General features: G+C 52.3%; 1 protein-coding gene across 2 annotated transcripts in view; it reads right to left on the reverse strand.

Annotated features, from left to right (window-relative positions):
- The window catches only part of HPSE2 (heparanase 2 (inactive)), a 110,224-nt gene that overhangs the window by 2,472 nt on the left and 80,355 nt on the right, over positions 1 to 27,397 (reverse strand). For both annotated transcript variants that reach the window (XM_057403115.1, XM_057403114.1), the window contains 4 exons: positions 24,396 to 24,443; positions 16,210 to 16,303; positions 13,545 to 13,651; positions 12,329 to 12,443 (listed from right to left, as the gene is read on the reverse strand). In XM_057403115.1, the coding sequence (XP_057259098.1) occupies positions 12,329 to 12,443; positions 13,545 to 13,651; positions 16,210 to 16,303; positions 24,396 to 24,443 (364 nt within the window). The remainder of the gene's footprint in view (positions 1 to 12,328; positions 12,444 to 13,544; positions 13,652 to 16,209; positions 16,304 to 24,395; positions 24,444 to 27,397) is intronic.

The raw sequence follows: 27,397 nt of genomic DNA on the forward strand, positions 1-27,397 counted from the left end.
GGATACCCTCTAAAGGAGCTGATTTTGGCTGGGCTATGGAGCATGGGGAGCAGCACTTGCATGTTCCCACAGACCTGCACGTAGCCGTGCTGCAGACCTGTGCAGCAGCTCCAGCTGATGCACATGGGATGGTGATGTCTCTATAGCAGACAGGTCACCCTCAGGCCCAGTCTCTACATGGGGCTGGAGCACACCAGAGCCCTCTGTGCTCCCCAGCTCTCTTCATGGCCATGCTGCTGAGGGTGCTCCACTTCCCAGAGGTATGTCTGCTGTGGAGTTAAGCACCCATGAACATAGCACGGGAAAGTCAAGCACTCTATAAAGAGCAACTGTTCATGCCCTGCACACGTGTTAATGATGCAGCCTTTAATTACATCACCACATACTACATTTTCCCCCAGGGCATTGCCTCGCTCTGCACACAGGATGGGCCCCAAGCCCTGGGGAGGGAGGTGAGGCTGTGTGGTGACGGAGGCCGCTGCCGGCAGGGCCCCCCAACTCATCTGCTGCAGACTGGGAGGTGTGTGATAAATGAAGCAGGGTTGTGGGAAGGGAAAGGGCAGGCTTAGGCGCTCGCCTGCTGTTCTGCAGGATGGGGCTCTGGCCCTGCTGCTGCTCCAAGCACCCTGGTGGTGCTGGTGAGATGGAGTCTCTCATGCTGTCCCTCTGGGTGCTGCCTGTGTGTGCCTTGGGCAGCGCCTGGGTGCTGGGGCATCCTCACACACATGAGCACTTTGGATAACCTCCTCTGTGCAACCCTGACTGGCTGCCCCAGAGAAACTGGGGTGATCCCACATCCCTGTGGGCAGTGTTGACCACCCAGCAGTGGTGGTCACACTGGTACCAGGGGTTGCTCTGCCTGGCAGTGTCTGACCCACACAGTGAGCAGTGCTGCTGGTGTGAAAAGCAGCACCCCTCAAGCATCTTGTGGCTCTGCACCCTGCCTGGAGAGGCATGAGAAAAGTCCTGCTTGGTCAGGATAGTGCCTATATGGGGTATGCCACCGCAGAGGAGCGTCTTGGTGGGAATGGGTTCTCCAGGGTCCCAGGCTACAGGGCAGGATGGGCAGGTGGAAGCGCAGATCCCTCATACATGTATATGTCCCATGGGTGGGAAGCCCTCAAAGAGCCACTATTAACATGCATTTTGGGTGAAAAGGATAGGATACGAAATACAGAGCAGTGCTGCAGCAGCAACTGACACAAAGCAAATACCACTGGCCAGACCACACTGCCATCCCCATCATCTCCCCAGCCCAGCTCAGATGAAGCTGACATGTTCCAGCAGTGCTAGGCTGGCCTGACAAAGACCCACTTTCTGTGTAAGCTTTTGCCACGGCGATGGAGGAAAAGCTGCCTCCTGCTTTCCTCTTCCTGCTCCCGGCCAAAACCACAGGGCTTTGTGCCACACCAGCCTGGTAACTGCTTCCCCTGCAAACCCAAGGCACTGGAGGAGATGCCAGGGTGAAATCAGAGGCTTGTGCACCCCAAACAGGCTCAGCCAAGAGGCCGAAGCTCCCAGGGAGGTCAAGCAGCAGTGGCTCAGTACTGTAGACGTCTGTTGTCCCTGAGGCCCATGGGTCCCTGTCCCTCAAGACTGTCAGTGCTACCCGGCATCCTGGGGATACCCCTGCCTGCATCATGCTGCAGGGGCTGTGCCAGCCTTCTGCTGTGGGAAACTATGCTATGCCATCCTGCTCAGGCTCAGTGCAGCTGGGAGAAGCAGTGCCTGGCACACTCCTGGCTCCCTGGGGAGCCATCCTGATTAGCAAGTGTCACTGGATGAGTAATTGAGTTTATGGTGAGGCCAAGGGTGAGATTGCACAGCCCCATGTTAGAAGTGAGCTCACTGCCTCTAGCTACCTGTCAGCTCAGGCTCTTAGGTCTCTCTAAGCAGCCCCCTTGGGTTTTCTCACGTCCTCTTATATTTCCACTGACGAGATGCTGCTTTCATTCACAAGTTATGGGATTGGCACAGGCCAGAGACCTCGTGGCCACCCTCAAAAGTTACATATGGGTCTCAAGAGTTGTTCTGCAGGGGGCTTATGATGGCCTTGGCCCAATGGGGAGCAGGCCCAGCCTCTGGCTGAGCACCCACCCCTCTGGGCAGGGTGGTCTCCTGGGGGTTTGCTGCTTTGATGCCAGTGTCCCTCCACTCTCAAGGCTCAGCAACAGCAACGTTTGCAATGTGAGGGTGCAAGGAGCTGCTCAGCCCCACAATCTGCTGCCAAATCTCATGTCTCAATGTACACTTTTCCCAAGGGTGTTCTGACAAACCCTGCTCCCCTGCAGAGCTGGGAAGCTGATCTTGGGGCTCCTGCTGTGGCAGTTCACAGGCAAAGCTGTGCTGTTCAGCATCTCCATCTCACAAGGACATGTGCTTTGTGTCTCCAGGAAGCAATGGCCACATTTTGTGAGCTTCTGATCCAGCTAAGGGTACACAGCTTTTCTGAGCTACTATGCAGGTGCCATAAGACAGGTAAGGCTGTCAGCAGTGTTGCAGGGTGAGCTGTTCTGCAGTGTGAGATAACCACCTCTGAATGTCCAGCATTTTGGTGCAGGCAATGCCCCTAGGGCAGCATGGGGACCAACCTGTCCCTCCAGCATTTGCAGGAGGTGAGAGGAGAGCAGTGATTTCACCTAGGCTTGCTGGCAAGGCAAGCTCCAAAGACTTCATTTAGGGAAGGATGTGGAAATACCAGAGAGTTCAAAAGAGGGCCAGAAAAATGACCTGGGGCTGGAAAGGGAGTCGTCAGCCCGGCCTTGAGGCACTTGAGCTCTTCAGCTGACTGCAGGGAAGCACTGAAGACAGCTGCAGCTTTTTGCATCACCACAAGCCCACTTGAGGCAGGGGCCAAAGTCATGTTCCTTGCAATAAATTACCAGGAGCTGGTGATGCTGAACACTTGGGTGACGGGTTACACACACACCTAGCATGATGGAAACAAGCCCACCAGGGTGGGCACTTCTCCCAGCTGGACCAGAGGCTGCTCCTACCACCAGTATGAGCAAACCCCAGCTAAAACCGCAGCAGGGCTGTTGGGCACCTGCAGCTGCTGGCTCCTGTTTAAATGGGGACCAGCTTCAGAAGTAGTTATTGTTGAAACCCAGCTTGGCTGCAACCAGGATGACTTTTCCACTCATCAGTGGTCTCTTCCTGGACCTCTGACAGCAGCTGGCACCTCCTCTTATATTGCAAACCCTGTGTGAGTGTGGCCCCTGGGCTGGCAGCATCCGTATGCCCCTTGCAAAGAGAAGTGCCTGCCTTACAACACAGTGCCAGGCATCCTGGCAGAGGCTGCTGTGGCAATACCCAGCTTGATTCGTGTCTCCAACCAGTGCAACAGCAGAAAGGATCTGGGGTTTGGAGTCACGGAGAGCTCCCGTTGTGAGGGCTGAGCCAGCAATACAGCTGTAGTGGTAGAGGAGGAATAGCAGACAGGAGTCTGGTCTGCTATTAGTCCTGCGGGAATTCAAGGGAGCTTTCTTGCTTTAATTACTTTGCAGACCTATTAAGTGGTGCTGCCACTGCAGCCCCCAGAGCTGCAGGCAAGGAACACCTGAAGGCAGAGCCATCCTGTACCTCAGGATGTTCCTGGCCAGAACCCCTGATTTAAGGGCCGGAGGATGCTTGTCTTGAGTGAGCTGATGTGCAGAGCTCAGGCCAGACACATCTTCTGAACCCCATGGGGCCAGTGAAGACCCCCAAGCTTTCCATTAGATGGGGAAAGGCCAGGCAGGGACCCAGAGGGTCCCATTTGATCTGTTTGCACATCTTAATTCATTGCGAGAGCTTTTAGATACTTAGCTTTTGGAGACACAAGGCTGATCAGGCAGACCTTCAGACAGACCTATTGACTAGGTCTCCAGAACCACCAGGAAGGGCACAGGAGCGTATCGCCAGTGCTCTCTCCTGGAGGCAGCAGAGCAGCTTTACAGCCCACCTGAGTTCAGCTCTGAGCTCATCACGTGTGAGAAGACATTGCCATAACCAGAAAACTGAGTAGTGGAGCCATAGCCCTTCAGTCTTACAGGGACTGCAAACAGCAAAGGCAGCCAAACTCCAAATGAATGGCTACTGACCCTACGGTGCACAGCCTCCTCTGGCTGGGGCTGCGGGCATGGCTCTGTGACCCTGTGTCACCACTGGCATCAACTGGCTGCTGCCGGCCCTCCTCCTCTTCCTCTTGTTTCTTCCCTCTTCTGAACCTGCCCCAGCTCTTTCTCCATCCCTCAGGCACACTTGAGTTTCACCAGCCAGTTACAGACGGCTCCATTCCTGCACTTTCTCCTGCGTTTTTCCATAGTCCAAGCAATCCTTATGGAGAAAAGGGCTGGCTGGTCTGCCTTCCTGTATATCACAGGACAGCGCTTTGCTCTTTTATTCCTCTGTTGAGCCTGATGGCTTGTTTTGGCAAAAGCATCTTCCAGAAAAGTAGTGATTGTGGTTGTGAGGGCTTGGAGAGGTGGGGAAGCTGCCACTTCTCAGGGAGTCCATTCCAGCAGTTAAACATCAGCACTATTAACAATACTACTCCTTATTTTCAGCTTGAATTTGTTTGGCTTCAGCTTCCAACCAGTGGTTCTTGTTTTCTCTTTTCCACTAGATTAAAGCGATCCTCGGCATCCAAAGCTTTCTCCCTGCGGAGGTCCTTACATCCTGTTCAAGCCATGGCTGGTTGTTCCTTCAGCAAACCTGGACTAATGCCGCTGTTAACATTATCCCTGAGTTTTACACGCTTCTTGGACTGTGGGAGCTTGATGCTTTCTCACCCAAACCGTGCGCAAGGTCCTGTGACCAGCAAAGTGGGGCAAAGCCTCTATCCAAAGGGAATACTTGCTGAAACCAAAATTATCAACTCTGGGAGCAGGCACTGATGCTGTCCTCACAGCTCACTCACACCCATCCTCAGAGATGTGAACCTTTTGCTACTCTGTGTGCACCCTCCTTTTGTAGAGGTCCTGAAGAGCTGAGAGCTTGGTGAGCAGTCTCCTACAGTGTTTTGCTGTCACACTGGGATAATTTACAGGTGTGCCCTGCGCATCACGGGGCCACTCAGAGAGAGTCTATGAATGGGAAACACCACTCCTCCCAGCCCCAAATGAGGGGGCTTCAGAGTGCCAGGAGCTGGTGGCATCAGCAGGGGAGGATGGGGCCAGCACAGACGGAGATGCTGCAGCAGTGTCCCCTTGCCTCTTCCCTCTGCTCTGCTTACACTTTCCTGCCCGTCCTGGCCAGGACAGACCCTTTCTTTGATCCAGGTACCTGCACCTATGAAAGGATCAGATTGACATTACCCAGATTCTTTCTTGCTTATCATCGGTCCCTGCTGGTGCCCACCACGAGTCCCCTGAAGACGCTGATGTCTCTGCCTGGGTATCCATTGCTTTCAACATGCTGATCCTCTTCCTTCCTGCTCTAACGGCTGTGAACTCCTCACCTCACACCACTCTTTCCTGCATTGCCTTCCGCCTTCACATCTTCCTGGCAACTTTCTCTGCTGCAAGCAGTCTAGGCTGAAGTGTGACGTGAGAGGCTGCAGTCCTGCGGTCCTGCACCTCAGTGCCATTCAACTAAGAAGGGAGAGGAAGCGGGCACAGTGAGGGTGGGCAGCGACTCCACTAACCAGGGTAGGAGCAGCTCTGTAGAACAGAACAGAACAGTTGCTGCTGTGGCTGTGTTGTGCACTTATAGGAGCTTACAGCAGGCTGGCTCTTGTCTAGCCCTTTGGACTGAATATCTACACGTGGTTAGGGAAAGGAAACCAGGTCACGTTTTATAACAACTGCAATAAATCCCAAAGTGCAGCACATGGGGACAGCCAGGAGAGTTGCTCCCATCCCTAACAACCTGCTTATATGCATGCTCCCATGGGCTCAGAGAGCAGCATTCTCATCCACTGATGCCAGCAGCATCGCAAGATCTGTGTTTGGGGTGAGCATCAGCCATTCATCCTACAGCCAGGGGTCTTCCCCAGCAGTGCCAGGAGCACAACCCTCCAAGCCTCCAATGAGCATCACGTCTTCCCAGCCTTCAAGCTGCTACACCCTTTGCTCAACCCTTCTCCCTTGTCTCTGTCTCTTCTCATTTTCCCCATCTTGGAGAAAGACCAAACACTGACATTAAAGGCAAAATTCCTGCTGTGGAAGCAGCAGCCACAGGAATTGCTGCTAGGCACTGTTGGCACCAAGGGGACTGCCTGCCCAGACGCTGTGAAAGTGACTAGTGGGAAGTGGCCCCTGCCTACTGCTGCCCTGCACAAGCTGGTCCCCAGCGCCCCCACCTTCTCGGAGAGCTGAGCAGATGGAGGAACAGCCAAACCTCTCTTCTGTCATCACCTCTCCCTAACAGGGACCAGGCAATGGAGGCCACAGGAAGGGAACAGAGCCACTAGATCAGAAGGCTTGGAAATCAAATGCAATTTCTTTGCTGTTTTCTGTTCCGCTGCTGCTTTTCACCATAATGCGACTTCCCTCCCTCCTGCTGACAAGCACCAGACCACCCTGGGAAGGGTCTTGCTGTCCTACCTCCTCCATGGCCCCAGCATGGTTCCCTCTGTCACTGAGGAGGGCAGGTCACTAGCATGGTGCCTCCGAGAGATGTGGACAGTTGCTGTATTGATCCTATCAAGTACAAGATGCTGCTGGTGGTCCCAGGTGGAGTGTATGTTTGCCCCAGGCTCTGGCTCAGGAGGAACAGCCTGGCTCTGGGTCTGCACATGTCCCGCAGCTCTAGCGGATGGGTGCCCCAGCTGCTGGCCACAGCATGGCTTTGATGAATTTGAGAGTCCAAGCATATGTACTTCAGAGACTCTTTTATGCTGCACTAAGAAGGAAAGGGCCCTGAATCTGCTGTGACAGCAAGCAGAGTTTAGGTGCTTTAAATCTGTCTCCTTGTTCACAGATAAAACAAGCTTCAGAGCAGACTTACGGCTCCTAGAAGGCTGAACGCAGTGAAGGTGCAGAAAGCAGAGGATGACAGGGTCCTGAAGATGTGGTATGGTCATGGTTGAAAGGACAAGGAAGTGGAGTGGATGCCCTGCTCAGAACTGCTTCAGGCACTTGTACAAAGGCTGGCAGAGAGATTTCTGCAGGGTCCACTCTGCCCTTCAGCAGGCCATGCTCTGGCTGCACCTCTCCTGGGACAGCGTTTCCGCTGTGCACAACTGCCCTGCCTGGGATTTTATCCTTCCCACATGCGGCCCAAGTGAACGTCCTGTACACACACCTCCTGCCCACTCTTGCCTCTCCCACCCTTCTCTGTCTGCAGCCATCACTCCCATCAGAGCCAGTGCTCCAACATGTGGGGCAGATGGGGGTGCCAGACGCCCACGTGGCAGATTTATGGTCATAAGGAACAGTTTCCATGTGTGTGCAGGCTCCACTGGACCTGCTCCCTTTCCCCACCCCTTGTCGCTCCCGGCGTGGGACCATGCCTCATCCTCTGCCTGTGTGGCGCATGGCATCCTGCAGCCCAAAGCCAAGGGTCCCCGCTGGGGGACGGGACGGACACGACAGCAGCCACAGTCCTACCCCTGGAGCTCGTCCGGCTGCATGTGCGCAGCACAGTGACTCAGTGCTGGGTGTGCAGATGGGCCGGAGCAGCAGCGGGGCTCAATTCCCGCAGCCCCGCAGCCAGCTGGCCGGGCTCGGCGGCTGGAGCGGGAGCGCTTGAGGAAAGGGCTCTCTGTGCGCTTTCCTCTATGCATGGCGGGTCTTCTCTTTGCCTCTGGACGCTGCCCTGCGCAGCAGCCCCGCAGCCACCCAGCGAGCCGACGGCAGGGTAGGGGTGGGCGCTGGTGGGTGAGGACCTGGCCTCGCAGCCCTGGGCTGGGGAGGGCCCCCTACTGCACAGCGCAGCGCAGGGAGAGGCACCGGCCGGGAGGCGGCTGGGACCTCCCCAGCTGCCGTCAGCAGCGCCTCCCGCCAAGCCAGCTCAGCTAATGAGCGCACCGGGGAGCGCGTACGTGCAGCAGGAGGGAGCGTGGCCCGGGGACGCTCTCCTGCCCCTGGCACCCAGCACGGCACCTCACCAAAGGGCCCCTTGCCCCTGCGCGCCCTGAGACCAGGGAGGCCAACTGGTCCCTGCTGGGGATGGGTCAGGTAGGTGCTGTTGGTACCAAATGGTCAGGTGCATCCCGAGGATGCGGCTTGAACCATGGCTCTGCCCTGAGGACGGGACGCAGAGATGCTGGGGACAGCCGTAGCCTGGCACCGAGCTCATACACACCACGGCTTTTATGAAAGCCCGGTTAGGAAGGGGACAGATCACTAAGGACAGACCAAATCTGAGCCGTCCTCCCCTGTCTAGGACAGGCACTAACTTTCCCATTGAGCTCCTCAGTTCCTTTGGGCTAAGCAAAGGAGGTGAAAAATCACCTGCAGCATCCAAGCGTCCAACCACGGCACTGTCAGGCACAGACCTTTGCACTGCTGCAATGCTTTCTCAAGGACGCCATCAATTCACAGGCAATATCATATTGTCTTCTACTACCACAGCTGAGCAGGCAGCCCCTGCCATTGCTTCACCTTGTGATCCCACTGGGCTTTTCTCATGCTGCATATGAAACATATGCAGAAAAGAAGTTTATCATCTATCTGACCCAGGAGAGCCAAGTGTCTCACCATTCACAGTCCTTAGGAGAAAGTGCAAGAGGAGCCACAAAATTGGGATTTCAGCTTTGGCATTTCCATCGGATTTGCGTTGCCCAAGTTTTTCCACACATAGGTATAACGCTACAGCACTGTCCATTAAGGGAGCAGAAATAACTACCAGGGATGGAAGAAAAAGAGGCAAGTGCCATGTGGAAGAGTGTTCAGAAAGGTCCTTAACATGCAGTAATGATCTGAAGAGAAAACTCACACCCACCTGTGTGTATGTACAGTGCATATAGTCCATCTCTCTTTCCTTAATCTCTCTCTGAAACAACCCAGAGAGATGCAATATATTTATTGTATTACATCCCTCTGGACTGTTTCAGAGAGAGATTAAGGAAAGAGAGATGGAGTATGTACAGTGTGTGCCTGAAATGAGCCTAGACCTACTAAATGCCAGAGCAGCATTTCAGAGGCACTGGCCTGTGAAGAGCAAATGTCAGGGCTGCTCCTGCCCAACCTCTCCTCTGCTCCTCTCTCCCACACACATGAATAGATGGGCTTAGGTGCAGGCAAGCAGTTTGATGTACCTGCAAAAGGCTTTATTTGAAGGGCTTCTCAAGCACAATCCTGGACTATTATACAGCTGGCTGCCTCAATCGTTCATGAAGAAAAAGCACTCCAGCCATACATTAAAAAGTTATCTCAAAAATAACAAAGTATTAAAACACTTGAGCTCACCTGCATTAAGGGCAGCTGGAGAATTTCTGTTCCCCAGCCTGATCACATCTGTGTCAGGGGCAGGGAACCTCATGTTGTCCAGTTTCTCCCGCTCTGCTCCCCACTAATCCAGCAAAAGAAACCCATTTCGTCAGGTCTGCACCTGGAAAGGGGCTCATAGAGGTGGTCTCACCTTCCCCTGCTGCAGCACCCATCCCTCACATGGGACTTTGGCGGCACCACCATCAAAGATGAGAGCCCAGGATAGATCAGCTTAAACCTCCACCTTCACAGTTTCACTGCATCCCTGCCTGAAAGCAGCTGTTCCCAGGTGCCCTTACATTTCCCATCAAAATGGCCAGAGTTTACAAGTTTATTTTCAAGCCAAGGCTGACACTCAGAAAAGAGAGCAAGTCCCACCAGGCTGACTGTGCTTGCTGTGCAGTGCCCATGGCCAGAGAGGAGCTCTGCTTTCTGCCCACCCAACGTGCTCCTACCCCTCACTAGCTCACAGCATGGGCCACAGCAGCGACTATAACCCTGCTACACGTGGAGCAGTGCAGTGATTTGCCTGCTCCTTCCCCTGAAGATAACAAATTCCCACAGCACTGCAGTCCCAGAAGACAGGCAGGAAGAAATGTGATTTAGAAGCTGAGACTCCCACATTGGTCCCCCAACATATCACCTATACCACTTTTCACAAGCTTCCTTATACCATCTGCTGTAATATGCCCAAATAAAGGCAGTACTACCATGAACAAGACCAGCAGCATCCAAAGGACCAGCTTCAGGATCAACTGAAGGTCAGGGAGAAAAGCTCACATGGCAGCAGCATAGTGATCTTCTGGTGATGGACTACAAACCGCTTGGCTTTATATGGGAAGCTCTTCAGCACAAGGATGGAGGTTGTATTTGCATCACTGCACCATCCCTGGACCGTGCAGAAAACTCTCCCTGGACCATGCAACTACCTGGCACCTAAGGATGCTGCTGTAAAAGGCTCCCTTCAGGTCAGCACCAGAACACATTGTCCTGTTATCTGACAAGCAGGGATCAGCACTGGCAGGGGAGGAGGTGCAAAGGCTCTTACAGGGAGCGCAGCCCTGACTCCCAGCTTGCTGAGGAGCTGCCAGCCGGAGCTGTGATTGATGCTGTGTCAGTGCAGCCCTTCTCTCAGCAGGCAGCTACCTCACGCCCAGCCAGCATGTGGAAACCCTTTTGTCGTGGCAGCTAATGAGCAGATTGTATTTCACAGTGCGGCCCCGCACAGGTACAGTCAGCGGCTTTCATCTCCCTGATAGCTCCCACGGGAACAGCACGGCTGCTGCCCCATGGAGCAGGTCACGGTCTGGTCTCACTGGGCTTTTTGGTGTTTGCAGCTTTTAAACCCTCCGTCAGTTTGCATCTGCATGTGGCTCTTTATCAGCACAGGAGTGGAGGGAAAGGGGTTAGGTAAGCACCCGCCAGTGTTTGTGCAGGAACACAGTGGTGGGATGTGGGATGTCAACACCAAAGCACATGGGACAGTGAGGAAACAGCCATGAGGAGGGTGGCATCTAACTTATTAGGAGACTTATCTTTAAATCAACAGCAAAATCCACTTTAAAGACCTTCATTGTGTTTAACAGCCCGGGATTTATCCCTCTAACTCCTTCTCTGGCTTTAATGCCTCTCCGAAGTGCACTTCTGCTCCAGCCGCTCCAGGGCTGCTGCCCCACTGTGCTGGGAGAGCTGGGCATGGGCCACCCACTGGCCCATTGTGCTGGGTGAGATGGCCATTGGCCACCAACTGTCCCCACCCAGTCAGGAGCGATCCTGGGGTGGGCAAGGAGGAGCTGAGGCCCCAGGGGATGGGTGGATGATGTGGCTTGGCCAAGGGAATTGGCTTCTCAGAAGAAATCTGCCAAGTGCTTGCCCCATCCTGAAAGTCATCTCAAAATTCAAAGTGTCCCAAGCTCCCCCTGGCCCAGGGCCCCCAGAACTGCAGGTACATTTACTGGAGAGGTGCATGTGGGAGCAGCCCTTGGTGCTCTAGGAGTAGCACAGGCAAGAGACTGTGCTCTCCTGCTCATTGGCTTGCTCTCCGGAGCCATGTTGGGGGGGGATAGCACAGATCTTGTCTCACCAACCCCTCCTGCATCCTCCCCTGATGCGCAGGGATGCTGTTGGGGAGATGCTGTTTTCATTGGCTGAGTAGGTAGAGCCAACTGAGGTGTGGGTCCCTCAGCCTCTGACCCCTGCAGCTGCCCCAAGGCCCCAGTGCAGCATCAAAGGCAAGTTCACAATATCAGGGTTGTGCACCTCTCTGACGCTGATCCCCAGCCTGCCGGCAGTGTCTGCTGGGTCATGGACCGATAAACCCCCTCAGGGGAAGATGCAGGGCTTCCAGCTGAGCTGCCAGGCTCTCCACTTACAAGCCAGTGTACTTACTAGCTCCCCCCGCCTCAGGAAAAGGAAACCTGCTATTTTTAACAGGGTTTTCATATGGTTTCTTTATCAGCACCATATGTGCTGGGAGTTCCTCCCTGCCCTGGCATTTTTTAAGAACAAGGGATGCTGCAGGATGCTAGTGAAGACTTCTGCTGCCTGTGAAGCTGGGAATGTCCTTCACCTTGGTTTCTAGAGATCTGAAGTGGGGTGCTGAGGCTCCAGCCTGCCTTCCCCAGCTCACCACTAGCAATCCGGCACCTGGCCCTGGGCCATGCATGGTGGTTCTGCCACATCCCTTCCTCCTTCCAACTCTGCAGTTTGAGCTGGCATCCCTTGGTGACACCAGCCTCCCTCCGTGCTACGGAGTATGGGCACTAGATGAAGCTTCAGCTAAAGAGGTATTGCCTTCCCATCTGCCTCCAACATGTGTTTGGCATGAACCAACACCTTCTATTAATGCAGCAAGAAACAGATCTGGAAAAATACATTTTCAAGCAGAGTTCAGACAGGCCACAAAGAGAGAATTCCCCCCCAGATGAGCGGGAAGAAGCCAGAGCCAGTGCGATGCCCCCAGGCAGACCTACCGGCAAGGGGTTGAAGTTGTGGTCCACAAGGTGGTTGTGGCCATGGTCGAGGAAGGAGTGCCGCACCACCACGTCGATGCCCCGGCTGGCCAGCAAGCCCAGCGTGTTCAGCCACCTGAGGATGGAGGGAGCAGAGTTAGGACGTTGTGGGGGATCACCCAGCCCCAGTGGCACAGGTGTGATCCAGTACAGGGCATCACTCCAATGCACCCAACCTGGTGCCTGCTCCCAGCACTTGAGCTAAAGCTTTCAGGTGGTTTTGTGAGCTGGGTGTTAACCAGCTCCTACCATCCCTGCCCGGAAAGCCTGCATGCCTCTGCCCCTGGTGCAGGCACCCTGGTGCCTCAGCCTCTGCGTGCACCCCAGCGTCACAGCCCTGTGCCCAAAGCCTGGGGTGCTCCCCGGCCTGCAGAACTCTGCACCCCGTGTCTCAGCAGGGGGACTGGACCTTTGCACCAACCTGTCTCCTCACACCTCCTGGGCAAAGTCTTCAACCCTCACAGCCTGCGACAGCCCCAATACCCCAGGCATGTCCCCACACCTCCCCCGAAAGCGTGGATATTCTTCCTCCATCTTTTGTGATCACAGCCAGCTCTGAAGACATGAACCTGGGCTTTGCAGTAGGATGGCCATGCCATGGGGCCCTGCCAGTAGACAAGCCCCAGGAGCCAGGAATGACTGTAGCTTTGGAAGGAGAGAAAATGGTTCCCAGCGCAGAGCCCTGACAAGTGCTCCCTTGGGCAGGTGTCCCAGGAGTGAATGCACCCAGGGATGTGTGGCTGCAGCCTGAATCAGAGATGCAGAACAAGAGGAAGCCCAGGTGATCCTGAGCTGCTGAGCAAGGCAAGCCGATGGGGATTCCAGCCCTGGGTTCCACAGCTGGCGTGCTCAGATCACACCTCCCTTCCATACCTGTGCCCTGTGAGCACACAGTGGGTACCCATGTGGGATCCCGAGTGGTCCCCTCCTTACTCTGTTTCTCTGGGTATGCCAGAGCCTGGGTCACCTGCAGGAAAGCAGAGCTGAGGAGAGGTAATAGGGATACTACAGATCAAAAACCAGTGCCCAGGCTGCTGGGGAGTCCTGAGAGGGGTACAGATGTGGTGTCTAGGCACAGAGCTGTCCCCCTCCCGGCTGCAGAGCCTTTGCAGCACCCAAGCCCTCCAAGCTCATGGGGTTGGCAGCATCCTGGTGCCGGTGAGCCGGAATAACTCACAGGAACCCGGCCGCGTAGGAATCGGAGAGGTTGTTCATGCCTCCGGATGAAGTTGCACCAACACCTTCCAGCCAGATCTTCTTCCCTGGTGTGTATGTGTTCACTACCTGCGCCGGAGACAAAAGCAACCAAAATGGCTTTCATGAACCTGTGATTTAGATCCAAGGCAGACATCTTCTCCTGTGCTATGCCCTGAGAAGGCTTACAGAGACCTTTGGTAACAGTGCTACTGTGCAGGCAGCGCCTGCCTAACTCTGGCATGGTCACCAGATGTCTTCACCATGGCTGGGTGGTGGGAGACTGTTCTTTTCTCTCCTGCCACTGCCCCATGTTCACTACCCATCTTCTGGAGCTGCTCCAAACATGCCATCACAAATGTACTCTCATGCTCCCAAAGCAGACCCTGCTCCTTCCTGTGGTGTCCATATGCTCTCCATTCTGCAGGCTGTCCTGCCACATCACCTCAGCTCTCCATGTCCCCATGCAAGGTGGCTGCCAGGCACAGGGAGCACGCTAGCTCCAACAGCTCTGTGGTGTTTGGGCACTGGGACATGTCCTGGAGGCACATGGAGGAACGGTGGGCACTTGAGAGGAACGCAGTGGATGTTGCTGGGTGAGGGTAGATCCAGCCCCATGGCTGAGCAGGGGCTGCTTTGCTACCTGAGGGGATCCCTGGCAGAGGCAGGACATTAGGTCTGAGCGTGCTGTCCCACCCCTTACTAGGCTCCAGCCGGCAGCACAAACCCCTGTGAGACGCCAAGCAGGACAGGAGGCCTTGGATGGCTGGAACTGCTCTCTCCCCATGCAGACAACATCCAGCACCATGCAATGCCCCATCCTCTCTCCCGCAATCTCACTTGTCCAGGCTGGGTGATGAGCTCCTGTGAGCAGATGTCTGCAAACCCAGCGGCCTGAGGAGTGCTCTGTGCAGCCTGACAGATTCTGCCCCATTAGTGAGGAGAGCTGGAATGTGCTGGATGGACTGGGATCCCTCAAAGATGTTAAATACGCCAGCTCTGGGCTGCCTCCCACTCACAGCCTGTGAGAGTCGACATCCCTGACTGAAGCCCCAGAGGTGTTGGCATCCTGCCTGTAATTATCTAAGCCCGCCACCTTCCCCAGTCAGAGAGGAAGCAATAAAACAGGGAAGTGGACAAGCCCAGCTGCTCTAATCAGCTCCGGCAGGATGCACGGACTCAAAGCCAAGCTGGAGGCTATTAGCACCCAGTGCTGTGCTTTTCCTCAGCCACATTGGCATTCCCAGGAGAGTCCTTCCCTGGTCCTGCCTCACACAGACCAAATCCTGCCCTATGGATGTGAGGATTCAGCCAACCCACACTGAGGGCATCTCCTTGCTGCCTCTGGTCTGGGGATGGATGGTGTCCTGCTCCTTCCCCAGCAAGTTCCCAACCTGCAGCAGAGCTGGGACTCGAGCCACCACTTCTGTGTCACGTTGTGCCCGCAGTGGGAGCAGGGTCAGACAGTGCCTCTCGATGTCACCCATGCTGATCCCACCAGACACCCGCCACGCCTCCCCGCAGCAGGAGGATCATCCGCATGCATGGATGACTCCCAGCTTGTGCCAGAGGATGCGGCGAGCCGCTCGTCTCCTCCAGTTTTGCTGTGCCGACCCTCGCATCCCCTTTCCTAGGGCCTCTTTGAGTTGTTTACACATCCTATGGTTTCTCCCTGTGGGAATTACAACAGTAAGACATTGTGGTGACTGATATGGTATGAAAACCTAGACAAGACAGACAGATGGACATCCACTCTGGTCCCTAAAGCCTTCCCTGCTCACTGAATGTTCCTTATTTCTTCAGGGACTGACAATTGAGCAGGGCGGTCACAGCCCTGGCCCCCATATCAGTCAAAGTGGGGGAACCCTGCAAAGCCCCATCACCTACCCAGTTATTAGAGGTGCAAGTTCATTCCCTCTGGCCAGTGGGGAGAGGAGCACTTGCTGCAGGCTGTGCTCGCCAGGCAAGGCCACGGGCTTTGACACTGCACGCCAGCACAGCTGGGTTTTATAACACAGTCAAACCAGGATCATCAGGGGAAACAAACATACAGTTGTTTACAATGACCATCATTCTCCACTGGTGAAAACCACCCTGGAAATGCAACTGTCACAACTTTGCAAGCAGCATTTTCAGGCACTGTGAGCAAGTGGGGCAAGATACTGCAGTAGGAGCTCCCTTCCAAGCAGACACGTGCTCGGGATGGTTTGGTACTGCCTTGCTGCTCCCTCTTCTTGTCCTTGGGAGTAAATTTTAGACAATACCCATGTTGTATGCTGCTCCCTTCAGGAACAGGCGGATGGGAGACTCAAGCCAGCCAGCTGCTTTAGAAAGGCTTTGCATGGCAGTGCATGCCCCTGCCCCATGCATCCAGCCCACATCCCAGGACACCACGCTGCAGCCTGTGACTGCTTCCCTCCCTCCCTGCCATGCATCCCACCCCAGGCCAGGCATCATGCTGCCTGTCTTTCCTTACATCCCCTGCATGAGGTGTCACTGGATTGAGACTGAAGCACAGCTTCCCCCGGCCTCATGCCAGCTCCCCTGGGAGCACGTTGGTGCTGCGGCTGGAGCCCCGGCCCCAAGCTGTGCCAAGGCTGGGTTCACGGCACCTCTTTGCCCCTTGCAGACCCTTTGCACTCACGCACCTTCTGTATTTTCCTGATCTGGTCAGACAGTGTGTCCAACAGGCGCGTTTTCAGGAAGTCTGTCACTTTGGCCACTCGGCCATCAATGTAGTAACTGGAAGGAAAACAAGAAGACAGGGATCAGAGAGCTGGGAATAGCTCTGCCTCAAAACATGTCCTCCCCTCCTGCTGCTGCTCCATGCCAAGAGGCTTCCTCTGCCCTGGGGCAGTCCCTGCTTGCAAACTATCCTGGCCCTCTGGCTGTGCCTGTGTCTGGCAAATGCATTCAGCCTCCAAGCAGAGTGTGAGGTGGATGCTTCCTGAACACTGAGCAACCTGCACCGCAGAAACCATGGGAGGTTTAGCACTTTGTTAACTACTGCTGGTGAAATGCTGGGACCAGAATGCCAAAGGTTGGGAGCACCCAACCCACAAAGGCTCTGCAGCACCCTCTGCACAGATCTCATGAAGACCCCACAGAAAGAGACCCTCCAGCACAATGTCTGTGATAGTAACGCCTGGGGTCCACAACCAGGGAGATGCTGGGAGATCTTCCACTCACCTGGCTCATCCTGTCTGAACCCATCCCCTGGGTCATCCCCCTGAGGGGGGGATGATTGCATCCCCCTGGGCCCAGGATGATTGCTACTGGACAGCAGAGGGGAGAAGGGTCCTGAGCAATCACAACACTCAGGAGGGGATGGGAGAGGCTGCCTGTGCTCCCAGCCATGGGAATAACTGCATTGTCATGGGACACTCTCAGTACAATGGCTGGTCTGCAGGGGGGACTGTACAGAGCCTCTACTGGTCCAGAGTTGCCAGAACCAGAACCGTTCATGAACATCCTGCTGCAGTAATAACACTCCAGCTCTGATGGTGTTTCTGAACACCATGCAACCGTGGAGTGCAAAGGCTGAAGACCTACAGCATCAGAGTGAGCCCTGCTCCCAGCATCCCTGCACACCTGCAGCTTCCTTCCTTGACCTTCCAGCAAATCCACAGCTGATCTCCCACTTAAGAAATGCCAGGGCTGTTACCTGCATGGCAAGTCCTGCTCTCACAGAAATCCCTTCTTCTCTGGGAACGTCAAGGTGTGTTTCCCATGCAGAGACTGATTCCTGTTATCCATGTGCTTGCTTATATAAAACACAGCCATAGTGCTGCCAATCGTGATGTGAATCATCTGTCTCTAGGTGTGGGAAGAAGGCTCTGAAATGCCTCAATACTGTCTCCCAGCTCAGGACATAAGGTGAAGCAGTCTGCCCTGGAGTGCAAACACCCTGTGGCTGGAGGTAATCCCAGCTAGCTCCTCCTGAGGAAGGGTCTGGGGCTCAGCCATTGCCTTCCATCTGTCACTGGAGCCACATTCACTTGGCTTCTCTCTCCACAGACTTCAGTGCAGCCGTGGGTGCTGGGATGGATAACGGGATGATGACCTGGGGTCTGAAGAAAGGTGGATTCACCTTTCCAGGACTGATCTCTCCATAACTTCCATCTCATCTGTACCAGACAGCTGCTGTAGCAGCCACAGTGGCTGCTTCACTTGGGTGCTGGAATGCAGGAGCATCCCCAAAGGATGCTGTGAGCTAACTAAGCCTCAGCCAGAGCATTCACCACATGTGCAGCATGCATGAGTGCTCAGTGAGGGGTTTTGTGTCTCACTGCTCCAGGTAACAGAGTAAATGCACTTGAAACTGTGCAGGGCTATGGTGAAGGGGGAACAGTGCCAGCACAAACTGTCCCAGAACAGAAATGCATTACAGGCTCAACTTGCAAATGCATTACATGAGAAGAATCTCCTCTGGCAGCCCTTCCTCCAGCGTGCAGTCCCAGCTGCGTCCCCAGCAAAGCAGGGGATCATGCCAGTCACATCCCAGTTTCATTCCAATGGTGTGTAATGCAGAGAAGGAGGCAAGAGGCAATTCTGTATGTCCATGATGACTGGAAAGTGCTAAGGGCAGAGATTATCTCCAGGGGGGCACTTAGGAAGTGTTCAGAGTTGTTCCAATCACTTACACACTATCAAACCACTGGATGCCGGGAGGAGAGCAGATCTGTAAGCAGCAGGCAGCGGTGGGGTTTACAGAGATTACTTTTTAAGGCAAAATTACAAAGGAATGGACTCTGGGGATGGCAGATGTTTGGAGTTTAGCACAGCACTTAAGAGCTGAACAGAAACGATTTTTTTCAGATTGCTGTGGACGAAAAACCCCATCACCTGGGCCAAAAACTGGCGGAAAGGCCATAAAAAAACAAGGTTGCACTGACTGGGAAAAGATGGAGTTAGAGAGACCTCAGAATAAACCCCTCAGAGAGCAAAGGCAGGCTTGTACCTTCTCATCCTCTCATTCAAGCACAAAGTGTGCTTTAACCTGCAGCTCCTCTGCCAAGGGAGAGGAGCATCTCTCCAGAGCAGCCCCAGAGGAGCTTCTGCCTCCCAGGGATTGCGTGGAGGAGGCAATGGAAGGTGCTGCTGTGCTGAGCACAGCTGAGACCCTGCATGGAAGAGAATTGCCTCCGGACGGTGCCATGGTCATGGGTTTTTGACACTTCCGTTAACAAGCCAGAGAAATGGGGACTGGTGGAGGGATGAAAAGCAAACGTAAACTGGCTGCAGTATCAGGAGATCTTGGTGGTGGCACGTCTCCTGGGGTGGTGAGGAGGGGAGCTCCTCGGCTTCGGGTATTTAAGCAGAGCTTGAAGACAATTGCAAGGTCCTGTAAGATGAGAAAGGATCTCGTGCCTAGGAAGTACTCAGACACCAGCAAGTACTTTCAACCTTCCCAGACTGGGAAAGAGTGACAATGGCACCCTCTGCACAAGGCTTGCAAGGCAGAGGGCACTGAGGGCTTTGCTGGTACCAGGCTACTCAAGAACGAGTAAGCCATTTCCAGCTATAGGCTTTGTCACTGAGGAGGGTTCTTGTTCTTGAGCTTTAACTGTCAGCGAAGACAGTATAGAAATCTGCAAAATGTAAACAACCGACAGGCCTTTAAAGCAGGAGAAGCGCTCATTAGGCGTGGATTATTCCCAGGAGCAATGGCTGCAGCTTTGCTGATATTTGCAATGACTCAGTGCACTTGACTTGAAAAAAACCCTGAACTCTCCAACCTCCAGAAAAGCCAGCAGCAGCTGCAGAGAGCTCCAGCGCTGACAGCACCTCCCCAGGCAGCAGCACGGTGCACAGGCAGCCGGGCTGATCCAGCCCCGGGGGCTGCAGCATCCACATCCTCCTCTCCTGGTGCTCTGCCAAGTGCCAAAGGAGGGGACAAACCCTCCGCAGGGTCTCTGGCAGCCATGACAGCAGAGGAGATGTAGCTCACGGAATAGCTTTTTGTCTCCAGCACAGGCTGGCAGATCATCCAGTGGGTTCTGCGTATGTATGATGCAGCACCAGAGCTGGTCCCAAAGCCTAGGAGATATCAGCATGCCCACCGTGGGCACAGACCATGCTGTTTATCATAATATAGGAGAGAATAGATACAGGCAATTACATGCAGAACTGACTCATTGTGACCCCCAGTTTAACACCATTATCTCTGTAGACAGACAATCTGCAGGGACGTGAAAAGAGCCAGCCAAGGAAAAGAGGGAGCTAGCAGCTAAATCCTAGGTGAGACGTACATCTCAGAGGAAAGGCCATATACAGCCAGTATGTGTGCCCTAGTGTACTATACAAAGCTGCGACCAGCTCTACCCCTTCTGTTTACCCCATTTCTAAAAAGCCCATTTATATATGCCCTAGAAACCCAGAATGAGATCAGTGCACTTTGCAAAGGGAGGTGTGACTGTATCACTCTAGAGGCTGCCAAACCAGAGCACGGTGCAGGGAAAGACTCAGCCAAGGGCTGGGAAGGGATTTGTGCCAGTGCTAGGAATTCCTGGCCCCTGTTCCTGGCTGGAAGTGTAGCATAAGGCTTGAGGCACAAAGACAAGAGCTGGGAGCAGTACTGAGGCAGAGCTGAGCACAGCTGCCAGTCAGAAATGCCCTTGTTCTTTGGCAGGCAGCAAGGCCAGGGTGCACACAGCTCCCAGAGAAGGACAGTGCCAGGCACCAAGGTACTTAGGCAAACCTGGGCAAGCTACACATCTCTATTCTGTCACCTCAGGTATTGTTCTGCCTTTAAAATGGTTTTCTGGATTCACAATTTGCTGCATGGGACCACGAGCATCATCCCATGTTTAATGAAGGCACTGGCTCCTGGGCAGCTGGTTTCATTTACCTCCTCTTTCATTTTAAAGAGAAACCTTTGCCCCTATTATCTGACCTCTTCTTCTGTTGCAGTTAATTACGTTAAAGCCCACTTCCCAAAGCTCAGGAATTTCCGGATCTACTTTGTTGCCTACTGCTATGGGGAGAGTCTGCTAGGAATTAGGGCACCCGCCTACAGGGGACACCGAGCGGGGCACATCCCTACCGACACTGTGACACCCGCTGCTACCACAGCTGTGAAACTCAGACACCTCTGCTGACAGAGGTGGCCTCTATCCCTGAGCATCCCTCCGAGGAGAAGGCAGAGCCCAGGTCTGCAGCAGAGGACACAGGGCAGCCACCCTGCTACCCTGGGAAGGATGTGACCTGCCTCCCAGGTAAAGACCTGTGGGCATGGGGGAGAGGTGCTGCCCACCTCCGGTCAACTAACAAAGACACTGATAAAGAAGAATGACTGGGGGACGCTCTCTGGCTCTAAAGGCACAATTCACACTCATGATTTTTTCTGCCCCCAAACAAGGTGTCTTTGTCTGTCCTCTGGTGTGAGCCATCTTTAGCTCATGCCATCTCCCCACTCATGCCCTGGCATCACTTGGGACCATGCTGGTGGTCAGAGCCGTCATGCTACCAGGGACTGTGTCCTCCATCAGACAGTGCAGAGGATGGCAAGCCAGTGGGCAAAGTAGTGCCCTGGGCAGGTTTATTTAGACGTGGAGATGGGCCAGTGATTCCTTCATGCAGCCCCTTCCTCCGGACACAACCTGAAGATACTGTGTTCTGAACACTCACAGCAGGCTCACACAAGCCCAAATATATGTCCTTGCTATATACATCAGTGTGTGCATGCATGCTGGGCAACTGCTCCCCCAGCAACTTTGGGAAATCTGCCACCTGCTATTGCCTCATGAGAATCTCCACCTGCACACTCAACATATCTGAACAAGAAGAGATGTCACCCAAACCAACTGTGGCAAAAGCATCTTAGGCAGTGTCTCAAACAGATACACACGTGCTTGGCATCCGATTTGCCACATACGGCAAGTGCCTTTCCATCTTGGAAGATAATGTGGCATTCTCCAAGGAACACAGGGATAGATTTCCACAGGCTTTGAAGATGCAAACGTTTACCTTCCCTGTAACTAATAGGGATTTGTGCTTCAGAGGCAGCATTGCATAAGGATTTGCTAGTTAAATACGTTGAAGTTGGAGCTGTGCACAAGATGGATGGATGTGGAACCAGCTGTATTCACAGACAGCATACCCTGGGGTGGAACTGGGCATGACTGCCAGATTAAGCGCCATGCGTGAGGACAGCAGTGCCAGGCAGAGAGATGGCTGTGGCGAGGTGTCTGAGCAGTGGAAGCCTGCATTCAAAGGCTGAGTGGGTCTGCAGTAGACTGAGCATTTGCTCATAACCAAAGGTAACTAAATCATCAGGGAAAAGCTAAAGCTCCTGGAGCCACTGTCAGTCCCACCCGCCACTCCCTCCTTTAGTGGAAATTCCCTGAACTTTTGAAGCCATTCACACATCCCTTTCCAGCAACACGTTACTGCTGAAGTGGGAGACACACATGCTGAGTTACGTATGTCAGTGAAACCACACTCAGAAAGCTGGCTGCTTATTCCCACCCAGTGTCACTTTTCTGTCAGATGTATTTCAGATACACTCTGTTTCCACACAGAGACCAGGGATCCCTGCTATGTATTCCCTTCTCAATTCCCTTTCTGGATCAAGGACAGCCTTTTCAAAGGAGTAACAGATTCGACAAATTTATAACCAATATCCCAGGAGAGCATTAGGGTTTGGAACAGAAATATTCATACTTGAAGTTAGACAGCAGTTTAGTTTCCTGCTAATAATTTTCTTCTTGGATACAAAGGACCTTGTTTTGTTTTGTTTTGCTGTTTGGAGCAGAGGGATGAGACACTGTTTCGACATTTATTCATAAACAGTACAGAAGCCCAGCTCGGAGCTGTGGCCATTGCCAGTCCTCACAAATGCATAGGGGTGCAATCTCTAGAGCTGCAAACCCGGTCTGGGGGAGAAGCAGCTCCTATGCTGCAGTGGAAATGGATCAGTAAAGCAGCATCTCGGCTCTGCCAGCCCTCACTGGGAGCTGCATCTCCCACTCCCAGGCTGCTGCTTCAGTACAGCTGCTCAGCACCAGAGCCACCGAGCACTTTGCACTGATCCTGTAAGAAAAAGTTCCAAAGCAGCCATGAGGGAAGATTCCCTGCACACCAGATGAAACTCCGCATCTGAAGCCTGGAAGTTTGTTCCTTCAACTTATCCAAGGGCTTGGCCCAACGATCAAGCCCTGTTGCAGAAAGCAAATTCCTGGACTAAGTAAATGTGATCAGCACATCATGTAATCATGAATAGCAAACTCCCAGCTGAGACATAGATCATCGTTGCACAGCATGAGCCTGTAAGTAACACAAATCCCGCTCCAAATGCTATGCTACCCCACTGCCCGCATTGCAGTGAGCTGCTGCTGCCTGGTGGGGAAGCCCCAGGAGCCAAACACCCAAGCATGCAGAGTGAGTCAAGCTGAGCTTCCTGAGGAATGGGACTTCCTGGATATTGGTCATTCCTGCAGTGATAACCCACTCTGGGATACCAAGAGCTGCTTCTGCAGGAGGCTCCAAGGTTAACACACCAACACAGACGGTGGGTGCGCTTGCAAGAAAAGCTCATGTCCTAAAACCCACCAGGCTGTTTTTAAGAGCAGGTCTCCAGCTGGGCTGTACAAGAACTGGTCTTTACAAATCATGCTGTCATACTTCAGCAACCTGAGCTCCCCACAAAGTCATTGTGAAGGACCAGGTCCAGGAACAAGCCTTGTGGGCAGCACACACAAGCCCACCTTGGACCTGAGAACCCGGCTCCCATGCTCAAAGCCAGTGTGCCGCATGGGAAGTTTAACCCATGTCAGAGCAGATCCACTTTTTTTGGGGAGCAGTGCAGGGACTCACCGTGGGTTTTGCTCCAGTGAATGCCTGTCTCTGAAAGGTGTCCTGTGTGGCAGGAAAGAATCCTGCCCGCCCCACAAACCCTTTTTCTATCAGTTTTGGTGGTCAATGCTGTGCTCGCACACTGCCTTTGCACTAGCTCTCAATGCAGAGAGCCACAGCCTGCTGGGACCCTGCCTCTGGCCACAGTGTGCAAAAGAGGAAGAAGATGGTTACGGATTTTTACCCCAAATAGAAATTTTTCCTCCACTTTCGGTGCTTGTCACACGCAATGTTACAGCTCAGAGCTTGCTTTGCTCTTCTAAACTGCAAAACAGGTAAGAACCAGGGGGAAAATCAGGTATCGGCATCTCTCTGGCAGCCCCAGCTGGGCCTGGCTCTTGGATGTTCATCACCCTGTCAATGGTGACATCTGCTCTTGGGGCTCCATCTGCAGTATAAGGCAGCAGTGTGTCTACAGGCATCCCAGACCTTTGCAAAACAGAGTGGGGACTGAGGCATTATGCATTTACCATTGGACTAATCTGCCTCTTCCTCCTCTAGCCCATACAAGTTAAGCTTCGGGCCATTGGTCATGGAAAGACATGGGGTGCAGATTGGGGTGAAAGGAAAAGGGCTTTCAGATAGTCTCATACATCTGTCAGACATGGCTTTTGCTTCCCTGTTGTCTCCATCACAGACACCACCGGAGCTGCCCGTCCGCCCAGCTGCACTTGGCGGTGCCATGCAGGGCTTTGTTTCCAGCAATCAGAAAGGCCAGGCGTGCAGGCAGTGGTATTTTTAGCCTCTGTCTCAGCTGCAGTGGTAAAGGTTAATACATTCCCTCCTGTATTTGTTCCAAGAGGCTCCAGAAGGAGAGACAGAGCCTCTTCCCCCTATTTAAATGGAGCAGGAGGACAGAGGAGGTGGCAGTCACACATCTGCCCCTTTCACACCCAGAGAGCACATCAGCTCTGCTCCCAGCATCGTCTGATCACTGCAATTAGTGTTGGAAAAAGTAGAAGGAATGGTGAATACCTACTGTTGCCAGGTAACAGCATCCACCGTGCTGCCAGCCACTTTCATAAACCTATAGGAAACAGAGGAAGAAACCATATGAGCCCAATGTAGTCACAGGGGATGTCCTAAAACAACCAGGGTGCATCCTACATCACAGGATTACAAAGGTGGTCACCTCACTCACAGGCCCTTTTTAATGAAATCTTCTCAGCCTTAAATGGAGGGAATAAATTACACTTAAAACAAATGCTTGTGGCAAGGACAGCTGAGAATAACGGAGTGAAACCCAACTGGCAGCAGAGCTCTGAGCATCATTTTGGGGCAGGCAGGGAAAACTTTTGAAGCACAACAGCATTTCAGGAACAAGATCTTGGGGTACATACTTAGTTCTATGACTGCAACAGTTCTCAATAGTGATTTATTTCAAGTGTCCATCTTAAAAGAAGACTTTTCTTCACCCAACATGCATTTAAACTGAGGAACCCCTTGACCAATTCAAGCAAGGACTGGAAAAATGGAAGAAAATGGAAATAAAACCCAGCAAAGCTTCCATGCGCAAGGTTACAGTGAGTTATAGATATGTATTAGTCTCCTGATGGTTTGTGACCCAACTATCTTAAAGAAAATACACCTCTTCCAGACAGCTCCTGTTTGAGTCAGACTTGAGGCTACACAGATGTATTTGCTCACGCTGCCAATGCCAAAACCAAAGCAATTCCTAGTCTTGGGTACCATATACAATCACTGTAGCAGCCTCTAGCACAGCCTTGCTGCCATCCAAGATGGTCTAAACTTCATCTTGGAAAATTGCAGCTCCCAGGAGGAAGCCCAAGCAGTTACTGTATACTTACGCTTAAGGGCACAGATATGGAAACACATAAAGGCACACACCAGCTGGACAGGCATACTTTTCTGTTCAGTATTATAATGTGCGCTGTGTAGCTGGTACTTCTTGGAAGTGATAATATATGCACACACAGGTGACAGTGGCTTGAGCAAGTGAATGTGATGAGAAAGAAACTGGCGTTGTATTGTTTCAGACTGCTCTTTGATGAACAGGGTTCCCAGGAACACAGCAGGAATCACCCAGGGAAGGAATCACTGTCTTAACTGCACTGGAACATAGGAATGAGTGGTGCTGAGTTCTCTGACCCCAAGTCCCCCATGGCAGCCCCATGACTGAGGGTGGGGAAGAAAAGGGATGTCTGTGAGGAGAGATGAGACCTTTATCAGACTAATTGTCATGGCAGGGATAAGCAGCAAGCTTTTCCAGCCACAAGCCTCTAATAAGGTCTGAAACAAGAGCAGAAAATGTGGGGCTAAATATAGCTCGGAAACAATCATTCTGACTTTAAATTAATGACAATGGTCAATTATAAACTGGGACAAAAGGGCAGCTGGACCCTGTGAAGCATAAGAGGACACTGGCAAAGGCAGCAGTAATAAATCCCTGCAGACAGAGAGGGAAGAGATACAATTAGAAATGGAAAAAACAATAACATGCTGTATAACCTCCTAGCTCTGGTACATCCCTGATTCTACTGCCTGGCAGTGCTGTGAGCTTCAGTTCCCAGGCTTGCCTTTCAGAAATGGGTTTATATCTCTCCGGAGGGTCAGTCCCAGGAGACCAGTGCCAGGGAGGTGGTTTGGGAACGGCTGTTCCCCGGGTGAGCAGGGTGAAGAGACTGGCTCCAGTGCAGGCAGAAGGAGAGCTCCCCACAGCTCACACCAGTCAGCAGGCGAAAAGGGGGTTTTGCAAATATTGCTATGGAGAGGCTGCTGTTCTATAACAGGCTGCTGCTCTATAACATTAAGTGTACAGAAATATGCCAAAAGGATAAAAAAAAACCAACTCCCAGGTTTAAAATGCACGGTACATGGATTTATGCCTAAAATGAAGGGTAAAAAGTGAGCTAAACTGAAATTATGAACACAATCCATATTGGGTTTGAAGATCAATATATTGCAATTGAGTTTGAAGATTAGCCCAGCTTGCTTTCTAACCTCAAATTCTTTATGTTCTGGCTGCAAACTGAACCGTCTCAGACTTTACTAAACCACCTCTTCAGACTCAGCTTGCAATTCTCCACTCACAGTCCAAAGCCATGAGCAGACTGAGCTTGGAGAAGGAAGCCCTCCAGTTCTCTTCACCAATTCCACAGTGCGCACAGCCCTGCTGCAAGCACACCCGCTACAGCAATTTCTGAGCAGGGACTGCAAGCAAAGCAAACCCTTGGTATAACTCCAGCATCCCTGGAGCAGCAGAAGCAGGACATCCATCATCTCCATCTCTCAAGGAAGTAATTAATTGATCTATTGTTAAAAAACTCTGAGAAAAATTTGTTCTAGGACACAGGCGTCGCTTGGGCAGACCACAAGCAGGACAGAAAAGGCCTTGGCTTGCTTTAGTGTTCCTCTTCTGTCTGCATAAGAGCGAAATAAATCATTTCTGGTCATTTTAAAATTTTAACATAAAATATCTAGGCCAAATTTTACTTTCTGTCTGTTTTTCTCCTTTTCCTTTTCTTTTCTTTTCTTTTCTTTTCTTTTCTTTTCTTTTCTTTTCTTTTCTTTTCTTTTCTTTTCTTTTCTTTTCTTTTCTTTTCTTTTCTTTTCTTTTTTTTCTTTTCTTTTCTTTTTTTTCTTTTCTTTTCCTTTTCCTTTTCTTTTCTTTTCTTTTCTTTTCTTTTTTCTTTTTTTTTCTTTTCTTTTCTTTTCTTTTTTTCTTTTCTTTTCTTTTTTCTTTTCTTTTCTTTTCTTTTCTTTTCTTTTCTTTTCTTTTCTTTTCTTTTCTTTTCTTTTTTTTCTTTTCTTTTCTTTTTTTTCTTTTCCTTTTCTTTTTTCTTTTCTTTTCTTTTCTTTTCTTTTCTTTTCTTTTCTTTTCTTTTCTTTTCTTTTCTTTTCTTTTCTTTTCTTTTCTTTTATTTTCTTTTCTTTTCTTTTCTTTTCTTTTCTTTTCTTTTATTTTCTTTTTTCTTTTCTTTTCTTTTTTCTCTTTCTTTTTTTCTTTTCTTTTTTTTTTTC

The sequence above is a fragment of the Pezoporus wallicus genome, unplaced genomic scaffold (genome assembly GCF_028554395.1).
Source record: "Pezoporus wallicus isolate ANWC-B61680 ecotype Strahan unplaced genomic scaffold, APGP_CSIRO_Pwel_v1 contig_8736, whole genome shotgun sequence".
In the NCBI taxonomy this organism is placed as follows: Eukaryota; Metazoa; Chordata; class Aves; order Psittaciformes; family Psittacidae; genus Pezoporus; species Pezoporus wallicus.